The sequence below is a fragment of the Heptranchias perlo genome, chromosome 1 (genome assembly GCF_035084215.1).
Source record: "Heptranchias perlo isolate sHepPer1 chromosome 1, sHepPer1.hap1, whole genome shotgun sequence".
Taxonomy (NCBI): domain Eukaryota; kingdom Metazoa; phylum Chordata; class Chondrichthyes; order Hexanchiformes; family Hexanchidae; genus Heptranchias; species Heptranchias perlo.
In genome coordinates this window covers 89,446,147-89,470,055 of record NC_090325.1, presented here as the reverse complement: position 1 = coordinate 89,470,055, position 23,909 = coordinate 89,446,147, and the positions used below count along the sequence as shown (strand labels likewise).

General features: G+C 45.6%; 1 protein-coding gene across 6 annotated transcripts in view; it reads right to left on the bottom strand.

Moving 5' to 3' along the window:
- Nucleotides 1-369: 369 nt before the first annotated feature.
- The window catches only part of LOC137333828 (BTB/POZ domain-containing protein KCTD8-like), a 247,316-nt gene continuing 223,776 nt past the window's right edge, over nt 370-23,909 (bottom strand). For 2 of the 6 annotated variants that reach the window (XM_067998356.1, XM_067998433.1), the window contains one exon: nt 370-781. In XM_067998356.1, coding sequence (XP_067854457.1) covers nt 370-781 — 412 coding nt within the window. Of the gene's footprint in view, nt 828-13,894; nt 13,915-23,909 lie in introns of all 6 variants that reach the window. The other 4 variants (XM_067998597.1, XM_067998236.1, XM_067998514.1 and 1 more) reach the window with 4 other exon arrangements.

The window sequence follows — 23,909 nt, the reverse complement described above, 5'->3', positions numbered from 1 at the left end:
AACATCGATGCACTGGTGTAGAGTCCATTAGTTTTGCTACTGTTATTAATCAGACTGAAACGTGCCACAGCAGATATATAATCTAACCGCATGGCCTGCCAGTAGATCAGCTGACTCTACTAGAAATGTTTGTTTCCAATGAACTGACATTTTTTCTAAGCATACAAGGTATACCTCATGTCATGTGTGGAACTGTAGAACAGAATTTCTGACTGATCAGCTGACAGACGTTCTTCAGGTGTTTTGATTAGCAATCTTATCACAATTCAATGGATAAGACAGAAAATATAAGATGGACAGCAGGTGAATGAGAACTACAAACCCTTATTTCAAACAGAACTCAAACTGCAGCATGTCTTTCTTTAAAATTTAAAGTCCATACTTCTGTAATAGTTCAGACTGCCATGGGCGCTTACGCTCTGGAAACTGAGCGGGTATTTTGATCTTCCTAAAATCCTGGATACATTTTTTCATTTCATCCTCGACGTTCAGCTTTTCATTAATTTTCTTTTTGCAGAGGCTTGAGTCACGGGAATTGTTCATCAGCGTTTGAAAAAGTTCACTGTTTCTGCGTTTGTCGGGTTGCTGCATCCACTGAACAGGGGCTTTCTTGGAAGGCCGATCCAGTGTCAGGGTATTAGGCTGGGGTGGTGCGGGCTGCGCTGCACAAGCAACGTTCTCCTGCGGAGTGCTGGCTTCTGACTGGCTTTCACAACTGGAGCTGGAGAGCTCGTTACAAGAGGTCCCACTTTCCATTCCTTTGTCTCCCTTGTCGTGTTTCCTGCCATCACATTCCGACTTTGGTGAGACTGGTCTTTGTAATCCTCCTGTCAAAGTTAGAAAAGGACTGATAAAAGAAAAATTTACTCACAGACCATTTCCATTACTTTGTTTTACTGCATCATGCACTGGTACAAGACAACAAAGTATACCTTCCTTTTGAAGTCACTAAGGCAAGATGTGGAAGCTCTGTGGCACGATGCCCTAACAAATAGTTCACAACCACCTGAGAAAAAATGTGCATGGATTACAATCACTTTCAAAGCCTAACGCCCAGTAACATAAGAATTTCTCAGACCTGGGTTTGTTCAAATGATGACCAATTACACAATCAGCCCATGGGAATAGGCACGGCAGGTTTCTCAATGAGGAAACAGAAACAGTTACTGGGAAACTGGTTGATCCAACAGGTATTTTCCTTTGTTCCTATCATCTCCTGTCAGATTGCTCATAGATAAAAATAATATTTGTGTCCCAGTGCTTCTCTCCTTCCTCTGTCTTTCTGTTTTTATTACGTTCTTTCAGTCTCCCTCTATTCTTCTCTGTATGGTTCTTACGCACTTTCTTTTGCTGGCATCTCTGTATCTCTCTTTTCACACTTTCAGTAAATGTCTCCTTCCCTCTGTCTCCTCTTGTCTCTATGCCTCTTAGTTTCTTTATGTGTGTTTCTCTTTCCCTCTAAATCATTTTCTGTCTATCATTATGCCTTCAACTCTGTATATATCGCACATACTTTCTCTCCAATTCCCTCTTTCTCTCTCATTTTCCTCTTGTCTCTCACAGCGACTTGAAGACACACTTGGTGCTGCATATCTCTGATAACCACCTGTCCTTGGGTGCAAAGCTATCCAGCATCAGCCTAATCCTCAAATCACCTATGGAATAGTCTGACCAACACGGAAACACTTCATTTAAATAATAATCCAGGAGATCACTCCAATCAACATCTTAGGCAGCATCTCCTGACACCATTTCCAACATCAGCTGCTTGGTCTGCTTTAACATTTTTTTCTTGGAAAGTTGGGAGACAGATATACAACAGGTTGACTAGAGCTGGGGTAGAGTTTCAGCTTTGGACGCACTTGGGAAATTGGACCCAAAATGCACTTGAAATTGCGTTGATTAGGTTACAGTTCAAGTTTCCGCTAAAATTCATTTGCATAATCACAAACGTAAAATCTTCCATGAACCAGCGCAATCAGGCTGCATAATAGAATGGAACAGTTTCATTTTATTTCTTTCTATTAAAAAATATTCCTTTATGCATTTGAGAGGTAACTCTTTAGTTCTATTAATACAGTTGAAAATGGGTTTATCAACATAAATAAACATTTTTAATAAAGTTGCCCAGTCCTCCACCTGTGAGTAACCTGACTTAAAATCACTGAAAATAACTTTAAAAACTATACTGAACCATTTAATAGTTTCATTGGTGAACAATAGTCAGTTTCTTAGTAAATTAAATATTTTTTGATATGAAAAAACTTTTAAAATGTGCCTACTAGTGCCTGTGCGCCTAAGAAAATGAATGCAATTTGAAGAGCTTTCCCGAAACAGGGCAATCAGCGGAATCTCGCAATGTCGACCTGGGGGTGTGGCCAGTTTTGTGGTGGGGTGGGGGGGGCGAATTGAATCTTGAACCAGCGTAAAAAATCATGGAAGACATAAATGTAATTGATTTTGGGCGTAACTCACTTATGTTTAAAATTCCCCGATCTTATACGTTGGTTCGGCCAATTCCACCAGTATTGCGCTGATATAAGAACATAAGAAATAGGAGTAGGAGTAGGCCATACGGCCCCTCGAGCCTGCTCCGCCATTCAATAAGGTTGTGGCTGATCTCAACTCCACTTTCTTGCCCTATCCCCAGATCCCTTGATTTCCTTAGTGTCCAAAAATCTATTGATCTCAGTCTTGAATATACTCAACGACTGAGCATCCATAGCCCTCTGGGGAGGGGAATTCGAAAGATTCACAGCCCTCTGAGTGAAGAAATTTCTCCTCATCTCGGTCCTAAATGGCCGACCTCTTATCTTGAGTCTAGCATAAATGAGCGGAAACTTGATCCCCTGGTGTCCAACCAAAATCCCAGTCCTTCTTTGCTAAACTGTCCTCAGGGAGCTTGCAGACCCAAAATGTTTAAAAGGGACAGCAATCAGATCCTCTCACCTGCCAGTTGCAACACATGATGATGAAAGAGAAACTAAGGTGGGGGTTGGGGGTTGGGGCTTGGGTCTGAGGAAGGAGTGTGCAGGTTCTCCTATGCTACTTTGGAGGCCCTGGTCCAGGCAGTGGAGAGGTGGAGAGAGATCCCGTTCCCTCAGGTGGCAGAAAGCCCTCCAGCAACACCATCATCGCCAACAGGAAGACATCACTGAGGAGTTCAATACCAGGAGCTTAGCTCCAAGGACATGGCTGCAATGCTGTAAAAAGTTCAATGACCTCACCAGAGTTGTTACTCTCTGCTCACATTTTCACCAACTCCAGCCTCACTGCTCACAATACTCCCATCCCCAAATTTCCTTCACTCTCCTACAATCATTGCATCACACTTCACTCTTCCTTCTTCTCCACATATTTACCACTCTTGCGACCCTATCTTCCCCACACCTCACATCTAACACACTGCATACCAACAGTTTGACCATGACAGGCACATTGTCTAAACACCTCACAAAGTTGTCACGAGCACATTCCCTTCTTTCTTGCAAGACAAGGTCACATACAACTCCAGACAGGAAGCTGCCACCGGAGGAGGCCAAGCCCGCCTGCACACCCTCTCCCCCATCGGAGAAAGCGTGTTGCCCATCACAAGCAGGTGCAGAGTCATGGCTCTTGTGATTGGCAACACTGGTGGAGACGTTTTGCGGGGTTTCTTCAAACCGTATCCTCTTTTTTCCTTCATACTTCCCTCTCTGAAGGAAGGCAGTCGGAAGGTGGTATTAAGGACAGTGGTGATAAAGGTTGTGGGACTGTTGGTGTATTGGGGATAGGAGGGATAGTTCAGGTGAAGCACTCTTTGAAGACCTGCTCTCTGACAGTTCTGGCAGCTGGAGGCACTGATGGTCAATGCCATTCCTGCTCTTCCTCCTCTTCACACCGTTCCTGCTGTTCCTGCACTTTTTGCTGCCCAGGTGGTGGTAAGGTCTGGTCCCTCATGGTCGCAAAGTTATGCAGCAAGCAGCAGATGACTACAAATCTGGATGCCCGCTCAGGGCTGTACTGCAATGCTCCTGCCGAACAGTCCAGGCAGCAAAACCATTTCTTGAGTATGCCAATTGTTTGTTCGATGACGTTTCTGGTGGCATGGTTCTGGTTGTACGCCAGCAATCCAGCTGTTCCAGAGTTTCTGACAGGAGTCATGAGCCAAGTCTGAAGGGGATAACCTTGTCGTTCAATAGCCATCCTATAACCTGACGGACTGGTTGGAATAAAGGTGACACATAGGACTGGCGAAGGATGAATAAGTCATGACTCATCTTAAAAAATATTTAATTTACTAAGAAACTGACTAATGTACACCAATGAAACTATTAAATGGTCCAGTATAGTTTTTTGAAGTCATTTTCAGTGATTTAAAATCAGGTTACTCACAGGAAGAGAAGTAGTGAAAGTAAACGTGGGTCCCTTAAAGGCTGAGACAGGAGAAATTATAATGGGGAATAAGGAAATGGCAGAGACGTTGAACAAATATTTTGTGTCTGTCTTCACAGTAGAAGTCACAAAAAAATACCAGAAATAATGGGGAACCAAGGGTCTAATGAGAGTGAGGAACTTAAAGTAATTAATATCAGTAATAGAAAAAGTACTAGATAAATTAATGGGTCTAAAAGCCAACAAATCTCCTGGACCTGATGGCCGACATCCTAGGGTTCTAAAAGAGGTGGCTGCAGAGATAGTGGATGCATTGGTTATGATCTTCTAAAATTCCCTAGATTCTAGAACAGTCCCAGTGGATTGGAAGGTAGCAAATGTAACCCCGCTATTCAAGAAAGGAGGGAGAGAGAAAACAGGGAACTACAGGCCAGTTAGCCTGATATCAGTTGTCAGAAAAATGCTGGAATCTATTATTAAAGACGTGGTAACTGGGCACTTAGAAAATCATAATGCGATTAGGTAGAGTCAACATGGTTTTATGAAAGGGAAATCATATTTGACAAATCTATTAGAGTTTTTTGAGGATTTAACTATCAGGGTAGATAAAGGGGAAGCAGTGGCTGTAGTATATTTCGATTTTCAAAAGGCATTCGATAAGATGCCACACAAAAGATTGTTATACAAGATAAGGGCTCATAGGATGGGGGTAATATATTAGCATGGATAGAGGATTAGTTAACGGACAGAAAACAGAGAGTAAGAATAAACGGGTCATTCTCAGGTTGGCGGGCTGTTACTAGTGGGGTGCCGCAAGGATCAGTGCTGGGGCCTCAGCTATTTACAATCTATATTAATGACTTAGATGAAGGGACCGAGTGTAATGTATCCAAGTTTGCTGACGATACAAAGCTAGGTGGGAAAGTAAGCTATGAGGAGGACACAAAGGGCACAATTTCAGTATGCTGGCGGGAAGAGCCGGGGGTGGAGGGGGGTGATTTGCTGGTGCCAAACCTGAAAGAGAAGTAGGCGGGTTGATTGCAACCGTAATGAGGCCAATCAAAGCCTCTTCTGGGTTTTGCGCCCAGCAGCCAGCCTGATTGACAGGCTGGCTGTCGACAGGAGCTGCACATCTGAGGGGGTGGGGGGGAGAAAGAGAGAGAGAGAGAGAGACTTCATCGGCAGTTAGGATAGCGATGGGGGGGGGAGGGAACAAAGATTAGAGTGGAGACATCGGACACGGGATCAGAATTAGGTGGGGGGGGGTCCAGGCAACATCATTTTTAAGGTACATTTATTTAATTTGTTTCACCAGGCGTGAATAGGAAGCCGTGAGAAAGCTGCCCAGGTAATGTTAAAGTCTTTATAACTATCCAATACACAAAAAATAAACTACCTTAAGTACCTCAAACTGCTCCTTTAATTATCGGCCCATCGGATTTAAGTGGGGGCGGGACTTCCTGATGACTGCTGTACGTACGCACACGGGTTTACCTGAGTCTCATTCAAAAATGTGCGGCTTCCAGCCGGGATGTCTGCCCACTCCCAAAAACAGTGATATTGATTGCACCCCCCACCCCCCACCCTCAACCCACCCGTTTTTCCCTTTTAAAATCATGCCCAAAGAGTCTGCAAAGGAATATAGACAGGTTAAATGAGTGGGCAACAAAGTGGCAGGTGAAGTATATTGGTTACAGATGGTTATTCACTTTGGTAGGAAGAATAGAAAAACAGAATATTTTTTAAATGGTGAGAAACTATTAAATGTTGGTGTTTAGAGGGATTTGGGTGTCCTTCTACACAAAACACAGAAAGTTAACATGCAGGTACGGCAAGCAATTAGGAAGGCAAATGGTATGTTGGCCTTTATTTCAAGGGAGTTGGAGTACAAGAGCGAGGAAGTCATGCTGCAATGTACAGGGCTTTGGTGAGACCACACCTGGAGTACTGTGTACAGTTTTGGTCTCCTTACCTAAAGAAGGATATACTTGCCTTAAAGGTTCACTAGATTGATTCCTGGGACGAGATTGTTGTCCTTTGGGGCGAGATTGAGTAGAATGGGCCTATATTCTCTGGAGTTTAGAAGAATGAAGAGAGCTATGCTATGAAGCTATGAAGAGAGACTGGGAAGATTGGGTTTGTTTTCCTTGGAGCAGAGGAGGCTGAGGGGGGACATGATTGAGGTGTACAAAATTATGAGGGGCACAGATAGGATGGATACTAAGGAGCTTTTTCCCTTCGTTGAGGGTTCTATAACAAGGGGACATGGATTCAAGGTAAAAGGCGGGAGGTTTAGAGGGGATTTGAGAAAGAACTTTTTCACCCAGAGGGTGGTTGGAGTCTGGAACTCACTGCCTGAAAGGGTTGTGGAGGCAGGAACCCTCACAACATTCAAGAAGCATTTGGATGAGCACTTGAAATGCCATAGCATACAAGGCTTCGGACCAAATGCTGGAATATGGGATTAGAGTAGACAGGGCTTGATGGCCGGCGCGGACACGATGGGCCGAAGGGCCTCTATCCGTGCTGTATAACTCTATGACTCTATGACTCTAATGAGAGATGATCTCATTGAAACATATAAGATTCTGAGAGGGCTTGACAGGGTAAATGTTGAGAGGCTGTTTTCCCTGGCTGGAGAGTCTAGAACTAGGGGGCATAGTCTCAGGACAAGGGTTCGGTCATTTAGGACTGAGATGAGGAGCAATTTCGCCACTCAGACATTTGTGAATCTTTGGAATTCTCTTCCCCAGAGGGCTGTGTATATTCAAGACCGAGATCAATAGATTTTTGGACTCTAGGGGAATCAAGGGATATGGGGATCGGGAGTGAAAGTGGAGTTGAGGTAGAAGATCAGCCATGATCGTATTGAATGGCAGAGCAGGCTCGAGATGCTGTATGACCTATTCCTGCTCCTATTTCTCATGTTCTTAAGTGGAGGACTATCACACTTACTAAAAATGCCTATTTTTTGAGATAAGCCCATTTTCAGCTGTATTAATAAAACTGCACCACATTACCATTCTTAAGTACAACAATGAATATTTTTTAATGCAAAGGAAAAAATGAAACAATTACATTCTATTATGTTGCCCAATTGTGTTGGTTCATTGAATGTTTTACATTTGTGATTATGCAAATGCATTTTAGCAGAAACTTGAACTGTAACTTAACCAGTGCAAATTTGAGCCTAATTTCCCAGTTGCAGCTAAAGTGGAAATTCTACCTCCATATATTTACCATCATAACTTGACTTTAATGTTCTATACTCCTTGCCATAGAGGTAGTATTCCATTAGCTTTTCTCATAGCCTTATCCACTTAAGATGCTGCTTTTAATGTCTCGTGAACCGACTGCTCTTCCCCATCATGCAGCTTTGCTCTATTCAAAGAATTGAAATCAATCGAAATAAAAATGGTGAGGGATGTACAATGAGCGGCTGATCCGAGATGGCTCGTTTCACACTATTGGCCAAAGTCAAACTGTCGTAAGTATTAGAAAAAATATTCTTCAATTCTCACTGAAGAGCCCCACCATGTTAACCTGTCTTTGGCTTTCAAGTGTTAGCTGACCCTATGACCCCGATATTTACAGGGAAGCGTGGAGGGTGTGGGTGAGGCCAAAAACGGCCGAAGAACCCGGTAAGGCCTGGGACACGGAGGTCCTGCTGAACTTAACGGCAGGACCACATTAACATTTTTTAGTTCCGTGAGCTGCATGGCTGCTGGCCAAATGGACAGCCTGACCGGAGGGAGGGAGGGAACACCAGTGGCAGGAGGCCGCAGCTGGGAAGGGGGGAGAGGCCCACAATCGGGAGGTTGGAGAGGCCCGTGATCGGAGTGGGGGGGGGGGGGGGGGGGTGAGGCTGGAGACCTGGGCTGTGAGAGGCTAAAGGCTTCCATGAGGGGCCGGGGTGAGCACTCCTGCTCCTTCTGGCCCACAAGGAGTGCTGAAAGAGGCACTTACTTTGGGGAGCCAGCAGCTCCTGCCTTCGTTTCACTGCCAAGTTTCCCGACCCATGAGAAGCAGTAAATTTTAATTCGAGCTCCCATTTGCACTGTGGGAGCATGATTTAAATATGTTATTTAAGTGTCCCGCTGATGCCCCGATATCCGCCGCAGTAACAAAGGGCATGTGTGCGGCATGTTGGTGTCGTGTTGCCCGTATTTAATTCTTTAACCCCCCCTGCCCCAACCCTCTCCCGCCCGTCATGGTGGGGTTAATATTGAGGCCTATGTGTTTCCGTTTTTTTCTGTTTTTATTAGGGAGCATTAAAAGCCTCCATGACATGTACAAATGCACATCATCTGACTGTCAGAAGGCAATACAGAGCTATTGTTTTATATTGAGCTACTGAATTATTCATTGTTACAATCCTGAGGAACAGACAAAAAGCCTGCATATAAGCAGACACACAGGAATATTGAAGATGCATTACTCTAAAAGATCTTGGGCAGGGGGCAAAGTTCGCTAAAACAAGGATTCACATACATCAATGTTAATTATAACTCTCCTTAGTAATGCACCACATTCGATATCTTTGAAATCTTTAATTAATTTACAATTCTTTTAGGAATCTAATAGTGTCTTATCGTGAGATAAAGACAGTAGCCAATGATAAACACTGGACTGCTTAAAGGGGCACTGTCACCTAGCATATTATTTTGGATGACAATTGACCAGGTTAGTAGATAGTGAAGTGCAATTTGACATGATTGGTTAAGAGATCATTTTAACGATTGGGCCTTCATTTGAAGTCCCCCGGGAGGTCAGTCAGTAGATATGCTCAGTCATTGACAAGAATCTAGGTATATCAACAAAGATTGTTTCAGTGGTGATAGCTAGTTATTCTAGATTAATTAAACAATGAACGATATGTTGCTTGACTATAGTTCTAAGAGTAAACCTAATCCAGAGCCTTTGATGTTTGACAGGTGACACCCCTGATGTCAGAGACTTAAGGCAGCTTTTAGAGAAGTCTCACACTCTCTCAGAGACAAATGTAAGGAATCTTACAACACCAGGTTATAGTCCAACTGTTTTCGGAGGCTTTCTCCTTCGTCAGGTGAGCGAGTGTCCCACTCATTCACCTGACGAAGGAGAAAGCCTCCGAAAGCTTGTGATTTTCAAATAAAACAGTTGGACTATAACCTGGTGTTGTAAGATTCCTTACATTTGTCAACCCCAGTCCATCACCGGCATCTCTACATCATCTCTCAGAGACAGAATGGGCAAGTGAGCCCTAGCAACCTGCAATAAAAAGCGAAGACCAACTAGTTTTGGAAGAGTTGGGCTTGAAAGTAGGCCTATACCTAGAGAAGCAGTAAGATTGCATTTTTATTATTTTTTTATTATCACTGTGAAAAGTGTTTTCTCTTTATTCATACATTTTATGTAAAATAAACTAGTTTGTTGGTTGGCAGTCAAGCTGCATCTCAGTAGAATGCTTTTCAGAACGTGTATGACAATACGTTCGATATTACATCAGCTGGTATTCTCAGCAAAAGTTCTCTGTTACAATCCTGGGTGACTCTATCATTTAACTAGATATTAGGCAGTAAAAGATGCACTCCAGATTATTGGGGATGTGGAGTCTGCTTACAACAACAACAACTTGCATTTATATAGCACCTTTAACATAGTAAAACATCCCCAAGGCATTTCCCAGGAGTGTTATCAGGCAAAATTTGACGCCGAGTCACATAAGGAGATAATAGTGCAAATGACCAAAAGCTTGGTCAAAGAGGTAGGTTTTAAGGAGCGTCTTAAAAGATGAGAGAGAGGTGGAGAAGCAGAGAGGTTTAGGGAGGGAATTCCAGAGCTTAGGGTCTAGGCAGCTGAAGGCACGGCCGTCAATGGTGGAGCGATTAAAATTGGGGATGCACAAGAGGCGAGAATTGGAGGAGCGTAGAGATCTCGGAGGGCTGTAGGGCTGGAGGAGGTTACAGAGATAGGAAGGAACAAGGCCATGGAGGGATTTGAACACAAGGTTGAGAATTTTAAATTTGAGGTGTTGCTCGACTGAGAGCCAATGTAGGTCAGTGAGCATAGGGGTGATGGGTGAACAGGACTTGGTGCGAGTTAGGATATGGGCAGCAGAGTTTTGGATGAGCTCAAGATTACGGAGGGTGAAAGATGGGAGGCCGGCCAGGAGAACATTGGAATAATGACAGGAGTGATTGGTGACATCGAACCTGTGAGAATATCTAGTACAAAACCTGAAAAATTGTAACAGTAATTGTAATGAAAATGGAGTTTGCATTCAATGAGACATGTATATTTTATATATAATTTACAGTGTGTCACCGTCAGGTGGTCTCCCAGTGCTTCCTTTGAAAACTGTAATCATGACATAAACTCAATGGATGGGTATCACATACATTGCATTCCTCACCTCCTCAGGTGAGCTCCTAGTACCAGGCCCAATATTGGCCAGCAGCTCACCATATTTATTAAAATTAGGCTCTTCTTGGAAGTTCCTGCTGAGTCAGTACTCATCCAATCAAGCAGCTGCCAATGCCATTATGCCTTCTGCCTACTTGATCCAGACGTGGTCCTGAAAGTCAGTATCTGTGCCCAATAAGGTATGATCGAGTTTTACAGATTCTTCAAAGGACAAAGGGTATTTTATGTATTGTTTCAGCCACACAGTCTATTAGGGTCCCTGGAAGCTGCAGTCAAGACATATCGGAGGAAAAATTGGATAAGGGTCCATTCTGGGCGATGGTAGCGTGCCGCGCTGGAGGTCCCGGTCATGGGGGTCTCTGCATATCGAATGATCCTTCTCCTTTTCCACATCTCCCTCTTCCCATAATCTTTTCTGACTCACGTGCTGCAGATGCTGCCAGCATGCACGTCTTACTTGCTTCTCTCCTCATTCCACAACTCAACCTGTTTCCCTTTGTCATTGCAGATACCCAAGAACACGTGGCGGCACCGTCCGAGGAGGAAGAGGAGGAGGAGGAGGAGGAAGAGGACACTGAAGCCACACTGTCACTCAATCTGACACTTGCTTCCACCAGCTCAGAGACTGACACTGCGCGTCCTTTAGAGGTTAGGTTAGAGGAGTGATCTGCACATGGTGAGACACTGAGAACAAGTGCGCAGGAGCTGGGGCGGAGGGAACGGATACCACAGGTATCAGCTCACTGGAGGGCGAGGTCGCTCACTAGTTCTGCTGCAGAGGAGTCAGATGAGGACTTCGATGGGCCAGGCTACAGAAGATGGCTGATAGGCGTACACCAACAAATGCTTGGGGCACTGGAAAGCCTGCCAGAAAACCTGCGCACAATGAGAAGGGGCATGGAGGAGTCCAGCTCAAATTTGGTGCAGGGCTTTGTGCAGAGCTTGGAGCCCATCCTTTCCCACATGGAACGGGTGGTCACCTCCATCAGCTCACCTGTGGAACCCATCATGATGCAATGTCTGATGACTGATGTCACAGCATCCATTGCAGCACAAACATCTGCCATCCAAGGTCTGACTGCTGCATTGGAAGCTCAGACTGCTGCTATCGTGGCTGTGAGGACCACTGTGGAATGAGGCTTCCAGAGCATCACACTCCAGCAATTCATTCTCCAGCCGATCACCAGGATTGCTGAGGCGCCGCCCCGGGAGAATGACAGTGGCACCATGGCAGTCGAACCTGCTGTCCTCTCTCAGGATGACAGCATTCCTGCTCCCACCCCTGCCACTCCGCCAGTGCCCCTGTTGTTGCCTGTCGGCCAGCCAGGTCAGACTGCTGCAGCCCTTGCTGAGATGGTGCAGTCTGAAGCCTGGCCCTCCAGGCCCAGAGCTGCTCGAGGTAGTCCTCCAAGACCATCTGGACGTTCCTCCATTGAAAGCCAGCAGCCTTCCACCACCCATGCTCCAGCTACTGGGGAAGCACCTCGTATGAGCACTAGGATAGGTAAAGGCACATGGACAATAGGCACTAAGGGAATGCACAAGGGTGAATAGTTCTGTTATGTTTGCATATTTTCATTTATTAATCCATAAATGAGAGTTTGATTTTGCATTTGGTGGTGATTTTTATTCATGCAATGAGCTGAGAGGGACACCAATGTGTAATCTGATGGAGGGCGATTTGATTGTCTTGTGGGAGGGGAAAGGTGGGGAATGTAGGACTGTTGGTCAGTTGAGGGATGTAGTTCAAATTATTAATAGCGGGCACGGATCAGGCGAGCACGCACAGCCCTTGCAGACAAGGCGTGTGGTTCCTGCTGCAACCTCGCGTCTTCCTCCACTTCCTCTTCCGGCTCCACCCCCTCCTCCTGCTCCTCCGCCTCTTCCTCCTCAGTGTCCTCCTCCACCTCTGGCTCAGGATCTTCTCCAATCATTGGTGGCAAAGGCTGGTTCCTCATGATGGCGAGGTTGTGCAGCATGCAGCAGACCACCACGAATCTGCCCACCCGCTCAGGGGAGTATTGCAGGGCTCCTCCAGACTGGTCCAGGCAGCGGAAGCGTTGTTTGAGGAGGCCTATGGTGTGCTCCACAATGTTGCGTGTGGCAGCATGGCTCTCATTATAAGCCTGCTGAGCACGTGTGCACAGATTCCTGACCGGTGTCATGAGCCACGTCATGAGGGAATAGCCCTTGTCGCCCAGTAGCCAGCCTTTGGCTTGCCGAGTCAAGTGAAAGATAGCTGGCACGTTGGACTGCCGCATGACGAAGGCGTCGTGACTGCTCCCAGGGTAGTGGGCATCGACCTCCATGATTCGATGCATGTGGTCGCACACCAGTTGCACGTTGAGGAAGTAGAAGCTTTTTCGGTTGATGAAGACAGCCGAATTGATGTGCGGGGCATGCAGGGCAATATGTGTGCAGTCCATGGCACCCTGCACCATGGGGAAGCCAGCAATTCGGGCGACACCCGCGCTCGCTCGTTCTGATTGTCTCTGTGGAGAGGGAAGGTGATGAACTTGTTCCTCATGTGGTACAGTGCGTCTGTGACCTCCTTTATGCAGCAGTGCACTGCATACTGTGAGATGTTGCACATGTCGCCAGCAGGGGCCTGAAATGACCCTGAGCCGTAGAAATTCCATGCCACGGTGACCTTCACAGCCACAGGCAATGCTGCCCTTGCCCTGCTCTGAGGCTGCAGTTGTGGCCGTACCAGTTCACCGATCTCGGTGACAACTTCCTTGGTGAACCTCAGGTGTCGGATGCAATCCCCCTCGGTCATGTTGAGGTAAGAGAATTGATCCCTGAAGGCCCTCATTGGTTAGGGCCTCCTGCTCAGTGCCCTGCCCCTCCTCGTCCTCCGTCTCCTCGCAGCTTGACCTGCTGGGCATGGTCTCTCTGCATGCTCCCAGTCATGCTCAATGCCCAACGGGAGCCCTAGCAGATCACCCATGGTTGTTGGAATGTTGTTCCACCAGGGTTGTAACTTTCTGACCCGTAAGGCAATACCTGCCAAAGCACTCTCAAAAGTAGTGTGGGAACTCTCAATAAGAATAGGGAGCATTAAAAAACACTTCCTACTCCTCCAGCAGCCAGAAGCAATAATCCAGCAACTAACCTGCAACACCTGCATGGCCCCTTTAAATAGCGCTGGTGGGGGGGTCCTTCAGGCACTGTAAGAAACATTTAGATGGTCGGGGATAAGACTGTGCATTGAGTTGAGCGTTAAGGTCCAAAATTGTGTGTATCACTTTAAATCAGTGTTGCACACTGATTGCAGCCATTTTCTCCCTACTTTACATGCTTCCAGCGTTTGGGATTAGCGCATGCGCCAACTCCTATACCAAGATGGTGTCTGGCGCACTTCACCCAGGAAACGTGCGTGCGCATCCAAGACACCATCTTGGATGTCAGAGGGGCCTGTAGCGCCGAAACAACGGGCGCCACGCGGCCCAATTTAGCGTCCATCAACTTTACCAGTGTTAGACTTAACATTTTTCTTGTTTTACTGTAGAGAATAAATTGTTTGATCTTCAAAGGAAAACATAGAATTACAACTCAAAACTCTATCAAAAACAACAACTTGAATTTGTATAGTGCTTTTAGCATATTATCTGAGGAATTGCGAATGGAGCTGAACACTGTGCAATCATCAGCAAACAGACCCACTTCTGGCTTTATGCTGGAGGGAAGGTCATTGGTGAAGCTGCTGAAGATAGTTATGCCTAGGACCCTGCCTTGAGGAACTCCTGCAGTGATGTCCTGGGATTGAGATGATTGGCCTCCAATAACCACAACCATCTTTCTTTGTGCTAGGTATGACTTCAACCACTGGAGAGTTTTCCCCCTGATTCCCATTGACTTCAGTTTTACTAGGGTTCCTTGGTACCATGTATTGCATTACAAAAATTGCATTAAATCTGGGGCCTTAGTAAGGCTCAGAGAAGCACTTCAGCTCACTAATAATAGAAGAGTGGGAATCTATAGCCCAAAAAGAAATTGGCACAGGGCCTCTTCTCCCAATTACTCGCTCACTCAGTGCCAATTGCATACTTGCTCTCCCAGCACACAGGACCAGAGAATCGGCACTTTGGGTTTAGTTTTGGGCACCCATTAAACGAAAATATCAAAGGCCAAGTGTAGATTCACTAAGGTGTTACCCAGGTTGACAGGTTACAGTTATGAAGAGAAGTGTAAGATACTGGAGCTGAGTGTGCTGAGAGGTGATCTGATAAAGGTCTTCAAGATTATGAAAGGTTATAATAAGATAAATAGTGACTGGACAGCAACACGATAATGAAAGGGTAGAAATTTAAGATCATCACAAAATGAATTAAGGGAGGGTGGGTAGAAAAAAATCCATTATACAGAGAGTAGTTAGAATGGGGCATTCTCCACCACCCAATCATTGCTGAAGCAGTCTATAAATTCTTGTAAAAGGCATTTAGAAGAGAAACATTAAAGGGTATGGAGAGGGAATATCGGCCTACATGGCTCATATGGAAAATAAAAACACTGGTGCAGGCTTGGTGGACAGAATGGTGCAACATACCATATGAAACCCTATGGCTGAGCCTGCAGTATTGGAAAACTATGAACCATTTTAACAGACCACGAAATATGGTCAGAGTAAACTCATTGGCCCTGATATTTACTTGGAGCTGGAAAGAGAGCGGGGGGGTGGGGCGGAGTTTTGGACGGGAAACACAGAAGTAAGGTTTTCCCGCACATCCTGCTGATTTTGACGTCTGGTAGGAAATCTTTAAAATTTTTTCAACAGGTTTTGCGCCCGACGGCCGGCCAGATTGGCAGGCTGGCTGCCTGTCAGGTGAGAAAGCAGCCGGGAGCAATTGGGATCTTCGGGGTTTGGATTGGGGGGGATCGGGGAGAGATCGGGATCTTCGGGGCTTGGATTGGGGGGGAGGTTATCGTGGGGGTGAAGGGGTGGGGAAGTCGGACATCACGGGGGGTTGAATCAGACATTGTGGGAGGGGGTGAGGGTCGGCCGATCGCTGGGGTCCGATCATGGCAGGTTTGCTTGGTGGGCCGCGGGGAAGCACTCCTGCACCTCTTGGCCCACAAGCAGTGCAATAAAGGCACTTACCTCATGGATTCAGCCCTACTCTCCTCCTTTTACCTGCCGAGATTCCTACGGCCCGGGAAACCCGGCCTCCAAGCGTTAAAAATAAAAACTGAGTGAAAATGGAGACACGCAGCCTCCTTAATAGATTTTAGTGACCAACTTACCTCCTGAGGGTGGGTTGGTTGCCCACTCCCCCGACCCGTCTCCGTTAAAACTGCTCCAACCCACCCGTCCTTGGGGGTTAAAATTCCCCCCCAATGTATTTCACTATTTAAATACCTATTTGACCACAGTATCTGTTTACAACTCAAAATCAATGGCCTTGAATCAATTTTGTAATGTCACATTTCTACTAACAATTAGATTCAGAGTAATCATAAAAGGCTGAAAACCATCGTAAAAAGGTTTCTGAGCAATGTATTATTCTACATCCAACCTGTTGCTGTGAAGCGAGGAGGAATTACAGATATCACCGGAAAAGTGCAAAAATATTGAAAGCAATCCAAAAACACATCGGCCAGGAAATTGTTCTCGTGTGAGAAGTGGGCGGTGTGCCTGGAACACGCGTCTGAAGATGAAGGGCTGAGACTAGCTGGAAATTGGGCTTCAGGCCTTGTTTACATAATATTGGTGAGTTGTCATGGACAATTGGGCGTCCCAATGCTGCTTGCTGGTGAGGGCCTTCTCAAAATCCTCTGGAGGAGGCAAGCTTCCCGACTCCTCCTTGCTCCACATTAAGATTAGTAAAAAAAATTCAAACTTGCCTGTTCTTTGGTAACCTCCAACGATCCCTTTAAGAAGCATGGTCCACCCAGTTTTTGCCGAATTTGGGGTTGGGGGGGTTCCAAAAACAGGCATTAGGGCCCAATTAGCATATTTTAGATGGGTGTTCCAGACACTTCCAAGGGGAGATCTGGCATGGGAGTTCTGGTCTCTGAACACTGGGTTGCCATCTAGTGGGATACTCACATCTGATGGGAGGAGAATGGCAATCCCCCATTGTATCTAACCAGTTCTCCTGATAGGGAGTTGTGAGTCAGGCTAATGACCTGTTCACGTTAATTGTGGAAATAATTCAGCGCACCATCTGCTGGATGTAAAGCATTGGAAGAAATAGGGTGCCTCAAGTACCATTAGGGACATAACTGAAGAAGAAGACACTAGTGGCAGTCAGCCATTTGTTTTCTTATTCCCCCATTTTTTTTCTCCAATTTTTTCCCTCTCGTCATAGAATCATAGAAAGTTATGGCACAGAAGGAGGCCATTCAGCCCATCGTGTCCGTGCCGGCAGAAAAAGAGCTATCCACTATTTTACCTCCTGAAAGTGTTGACTCCCTCGATGCGGTACAGTTCCATGAGTGCCAATTGCTCTCCAACATCTCGCTCAAATGGGTATTATTCAGGTGTGAACTTTGATAGTGAATAGTAGCAAGCTATGTGACTGTGAAGGAGTTCACAGAGTAGACAGCTCTGTAATGAATTGGATAGCCCGGTGGTGAAGGATAGAATACTTGAGCCTGGTCTTCAGTTGCTTCCAACCCTTTATTCACAGAAATCCACATTACACCCACACCACATCCTAGATAAGCTCCCATACAAATGGATACAGGAGAGTCCCCAATTGATACGCAACACATGAATACAATTAACACTAATTGATATAAATCATATGGATACAATTAACAAGCTCCTCTCCTTACTTGACATACATGCACACACACTTCCAATAGACTTCACTGTACAGCAATTAGGAACAGGAACTCTGGCTGATTTTCCCCTCTCTAACCCAGTAGTAGTGTTTCCATTGTAGCACCGTTACCAATGCCCCTATAGAAGCAACTTTTTGTATTTTCTTTTGTTTCCAGCCCACATTTCACGGCTGGGCTGGCATTTCTCTCTCCTTTCCACAGTACTCATCTTCATCAAAGTTGGCATTTCGGACATGCGGGAAATGCGAAGGTCCTGCCGAATTCAACAGCAGGACCTCATTTGAATTTTTTTTCTCCATTTCCTGGCCGGCAGCCAGCCAGATTGAGTGGCTATCAGGTGGAAAGGCCTGTGCTAGAAGGCCACAGCACGGGAGGGGAGAGGAGGGAGGGAAGGAGAGATCGGGGGGGATGGGGGGGCAGGGGAAGAGATTGTGGGGCGGGGTGGCTGAAGTGGAGATCTCGGGGGGGAGGGCCTGAAGTGCCGATCTCAGTGGGGGGGGGTGCTGAAGCGGAGATCTCGGTGGGGCTGAAGAGTCGATCGTGGGGGGTGGGTGCTGAGGTGGAGCTCTCGGTGGGGCTGAAGAGTCGATCTCAGTGGGGGGGCTGAAGTGGAGATCTCGGTGGGGGGGGGGGACCTGAAGTGCTGATCTCAGGAGGGGTGCTGAAGTGGAGATCTCGGGAGGGCTGAAGTGCAGGGAGGCAGATCACGGGGAGGGAAGCAGGTTTTCTTGGGGGGGCCAGGGGGGATACACTCCTGCTCCTCCTGGCCCACAAGCAGTATTAGAAAAGCACTTACCTGCTGGATCCAGCAGTTCTATCCTCCCTTCAGCTGCTGGGTTTCCGAGCCCTGGGATACCTGACCCGCAGCCGTTAAATGTAAAAGTCTGACAAAGTCTGAGGCATGCAGCCTCATTAACATATTTAAATTACTGACCCGCCTCTCAAGAGCAGGTTACTCGCCCACCCACCAACCGTTGCGGCAGATTGGTGTTGGGTTTCAGATTTTTGACATTTTAACCTATCCCCCCGCTACTGTCCAGCCATCATGGAAGGGGGGAGGGGTTAAAATTCTCCCAAAGTCTCTAACTCTGCCATACACACAAGAAAAGTTTATGGTTTGATCCCCATTCCTGATCTGCGATCATGTAACTCAGCACAGATTAGGGATAAAATCTAGGACCTTCCTGATTGCTCAGCAGTCTATCTTTAATCCTATAAAAGGTAAAACACAGCATCAGCTTTAAATATTGACTACCAGCCTGCACCATTTCCACCTACCAATTTTTATTAAGTAAGCTAGAGAGAAGAGAGCTGAGTTTCAGCTTGCAGTGCACCGTGATCTACAGTTATCACCTTCTGTAATGGAAATCAAAAGGCTCTGAAGAGGGTTGGGAGTCCAGGGAGACGGTGTCACCTCCCCACCCCCTCCCACCCCGTCCTGATGGAGGCTGGAAAATGTTTCACTTTTTAGCTGAATTTTCCTGAATGGACACTCCGGCTTAGAAATTCGTTGGCACTGCGCCCATTTTACAGATACGAAACGGGCGCTTAAGCATCCAATATGGCGGGCAGCCTGTGCACACACATTCTATGCCGGAGATGCACCGTCCGCCATATTGGTAAAGGTTCTAGTATAGCTTTCCAGAGCCCGATCCTGAAACAAGTATTACAGCCTTTTTCATATTCATATGAATCTTTCTCCATGCCAGTTCCCCCACTGTGTCACCTTTGGTTTGCAATCCCACTGACAGAGAAAATGTAACTTTGCTGTGGTTGTACACAAACTATATTTAATTTATGAGATACAAGTTTTAATATTTTTCCTCTTATATCTTCATGTGGCTTCGAGTGGCTATTTTCCCTTTCAGTCCTGATGTAGAAGATTTTGAATATAGCTTTCAAAAATAAAGTATTGTGTTGTAAATAATTCATCACTAGTCGTAATTTAGGTATTACGGTTAAATGTCTTCCCTTTTGGATTTAAAATAATATTTCCATGCACACTAAGCTATGCTTAATGACTACATTGTGCTTTCTTGGCAATTGAATATGTGAGAATGGTGCGAATTTTCACTTTTACCGCCGGCAGGAAAATGGGCAGTCGCAGATTGGCCGCCTGCTTTACACACAGTGGAGTCACTGGAAATTAAAATCAGGGCACTGTGTAAAATGGGTGGCCGATATACTACCACCCGTTTTCCGCCCACGAGAAAAGTGAAAATTCACCCCAATGTTTTTAAAGTGCAACTGCCGTAATTTTTGCATACAACATACATGACTAGCACAGGACTAATGGGCCAAAAGGCTTCCCCCAGTACTGAAAATAGAGGAAACGGAAATCAGTGGAAATATTTTACAATAGATATGTAATAAGTTGACCGATAGAACCCAGAAGGGAAGTGGTACATGGATTGTCATGAGCCTGGGGTCCCACAGGGCTCTGTTTTGGAACCTATTTTGTTTAATATCTTCATAAATGATCTGGAGCTAGGAGTCACAAGTACAGTGGCTAAACTTGCAGATGATAAAAAGCTAATGAAGGTGGTAGACTCCAAAGCTGAACAGGATAATCTACGGGAGGATTTGAATATACTTGGGAATGGGGCAGACAGGTGGCAGATGAAAGTCAATGTAGAGAAATGCAAACTGTTTCATATGGGAACAAAAAATCCAGGAAGGGATTATTACTTGACTAGAAAGAAAATAATGTGCATGGAAAATGAAAGCGATCTGGGGGTCCTGATTGACAACAACGCTCGGTGGCAGTGAGTAAAACAAATCAGATGCTGGGATGTATTAAGAAGTCAATATTGTGCCAAAATAGTGAGTTCATTGTAACTGCTCGTGTCCTACTTAACCCTGACCTGAGCTTCCGACTCCATATCCTCCCCATCACAAAGACTGCCTACTTCCACCTCTGTAACATCTCCTGTCTCCACCCCTGCCTCAGCCCATCTGCTGCTGAAACCCTCATCCATGCTTTTGTTACCTCCAGACTCAACTATTCCAATGATCTCCTGCCCAGCCTTTCATCTTCCACTTTCCATAAACTTGAGCTTATTCAAAACTCTGCTGCCCGTAACCTTAACTCACATCAAGTCCCATTCACTCATCACCCTTGTGCTCGCTGACCTACATTGACTCCCGGCCAACCAATGCCACAATTTTAAAATTTTTATTCTTGTGTCCAAATCCCTCCATGGCCTCGTCCCTCCTTATCTCTGTAGCCTCCTCCAGGCCTACAGCCCTCCAAGATCTCTGCATTCCTCCAACTCTGACCTGTTGTGAATCCCTCACTTATCTTTGCCCCACCATTGGCGGCCATGCCTTCAGCCGTCTAGGCCCTAAGCTTTGGAATTCCCTCCCTTAGCCTCTCCGCCTCTCTCTCCTCCTTTCAGACTCTGCTTAAAACCCACCTCTTTAACCAAGCTTTTAGTCACCCATCCTAATGTCTCCTTTTTTGGCTCGGTGTCACTTTTTGTCTGATTATGCTCCTGTGAAGTGCCTTAGAACGTTTTACCACATTTAAGGTGCCACATAAATGCAAGTTGTTGCTAATTTTACCTTGGGAAATAGATTTGAAACCTGTAAGGATGTTGAAAGCAACTGAATATTACATGGGAGCGTTTCTATGACAGTAAACTGCACGGGCCCTTTTGCATATAATATATGCTCACATTTAATGGGCACCCTCTTGCATGGTAATTGTTACAACCAATTGTCAGGTATCAAGATCCTCTCTGCAGCATCTGAGGAGAGCCTGGCAGCACCTTCCACCATGCTAAATTTGACTTCAAATGGGATTGGAATTAAAATGACAAGATAAGAAGGAGCTATTCAGCTGCCTTTGATGTGAAGGCAGTAGAGGTTGCTGATACAAAAAGCAACAGAGTAGCAGCATGAATTTAATGGAGAAGCACACAGCAAGGTGAACAAATTCTTCACAAACCCACAAGCAAGGTGCAACATGGTTCGAAACTGTAAAAGAATTAGAGCAGGACCTACTGATCTGCAAGAGCAGTGGAGCAGTCAGTAGCATCAAAATTTGATTTTATGCTGCCTAATATTTGATTGGTGAATTGGTGGTTAGACGCTTAACGCTATCATACATTCCTGTGTGTGCCATTTTTACACAGACACTAACCCATTTTAAAATAAGAAGGTTAACTCCTGTATAAAAATACTGCACACAGGAATATAGTGGGAGCCCATTAAACTTTTGTATGTGAACTTTGCCGGTCGGAAGTTAGACCTTACGGTTTACAATTGTAAACAATTTTACAACACCAAGTTATAGTCCAGCAATTTTATTTTAAATTCACAAGCTTTCGGAGGCTACCTCCTTCCTCAGGTGAACGATGGCACAAGTTTCTTGGGCACTCCAAAATGATGGAAAATGAACTGAGTTTATTTATCTGCAAAAAAGTGTTCCAAACATTATCACGTGATCATTAGCAGACAGTGGCCAGCTTACAGGATGTTGTGCATAAGAACGTGGAATGCATCAGTCTCCAGGTCATTGGAAACAGAAAAAGTTCCAGCAAGCTTTCATGTGCTAGAAAAGACAGTCATGAACCAATGGAGTGGAACAGCTTATGACAATAATCCTGATGTAACTGGGATGCCCAAATTTTGCAGGTTCATTTCAATTGTGTCCCATTTTCCTGACTTTGAAGCGGCATTCCTGAATTTGAAAATGTTCCTCAAACCATTGCAACCTTTAAACTTCTTTTTCGAGTTACAGGAATTGAGGATAAGTGAAATATGATCTGAAATATGATTATTTTTTTACATTATTACCTGTATTTCACAGTCAGTAATACAGTTAAAGTAACTGATTACAGCATCAATTATGGCAAACTGAAGGTATAAAAAAGTAGTTTTATAAGACTGTGCTGTTACCAGGGAGCCACACCCAATGGCAGTGCATATTCGAAATTCAAGCATGTGCTGTCCAAAATTTTCTGTTCAACTTGGAGTACAATGAACAGTTCTGTTCTCCATATTATAAAAATGATATAGAGGCACTGGAGAAGGTGCAAAAAAGATTCACAAGGATGATACCAGAACTGAGAGGATATATTTATCAGGAAAGGTTGAACAGGCTGGGGCTCTTTTCTCTAGAAAAAAGAAGGCTGAGGGGTGACCTGATAGAGGTCTTTAGGATAATGAAAGGGTTTGATAGGGTAGACGTAGAGAAAATGTTTCCACTTGGGGGAGTCCAAAACTAGAGGTGATAAATATAAGATAGTCACTAATAAATCTAATGGGGAATTCAACATTGACTCTGGACCCCATGAAATCTCATGGCATCGGATCAAACATGGGCAAGGAAACCTCCTGCTGATTACCACCTACCGCCCTCCCTCAGCTGATGAATCAGTCCTCCTCCATGTTGAACACCACTTGGAGGAAGAACTGAGGGTAGCAAGGGCACAGAATGTACTCTGGGTGGGGGACTTCAATGTCCATCACCAAGAGTGGCTCGGTAGCACCACTACTGACCGAGCTGGCCGAGTCCTGAAAGACATACCTGCCAGACTGGGCCTGAGGCAGGTGGTGAGTGAACGAACACGAGGGAAAAACTTACTTGACCTCGTCCTCACCAATCTACCTGTCGCAAATGCATCTGTCCATGACAGTATTGGTAGGAGTGACCACCACACAGTCCTCGTGGAGACGAAGTCCTGTCTTCGCACTGAGGACACCATCCAACGTGTTGTGTGGCACTACCACCGTGCTAAATGGGATAGATTTAGAACAGATCTAGCAGCTCAAAACTGGGCATCCATGAGGTGCTGTGGGCCATCAGCAGCAGCAGAATTGTATTCCAGCACAATCTGTAACCCCATGGCCCGACATATTCCTCACTCCACCATTACCAACAAGCCAGGGGATCAATCCTGGTTCAATGAGGAGTGTAGAAGAGCATGCCAGGAGCAGCACCTGGCGTACCTAAAAATGAGGTGCCAACCTGATGAAGCTACAACTCAGGACTACATGCATGCTAAACAGCGGAAGCAACATGCTATAGACAGAGCTAAGCGATTCCACAACCATCGGATCAGATCAAAGCTCTCCAGTCCTGCCACATCCAGTCGTGAATGGTGATGGACAATTAAACAAGTAACGGGAGGAGGTGGCTCTGTAAACATCCCCATCCTCAATGATGGCGGAGTCCAGCACGTGAGTGCAAAACACAAGGCTGAAGCGTTTGCATCCATCTTCAGCCAGAAGTGCCGAGTGGATGATCCATGTCAGCCTCCTCCCGATATCCCCACCATCACAGAAGCCAGCCAATTCGATTCACTCCATGTGCTATCAAGAAACAGCTGAGTGCA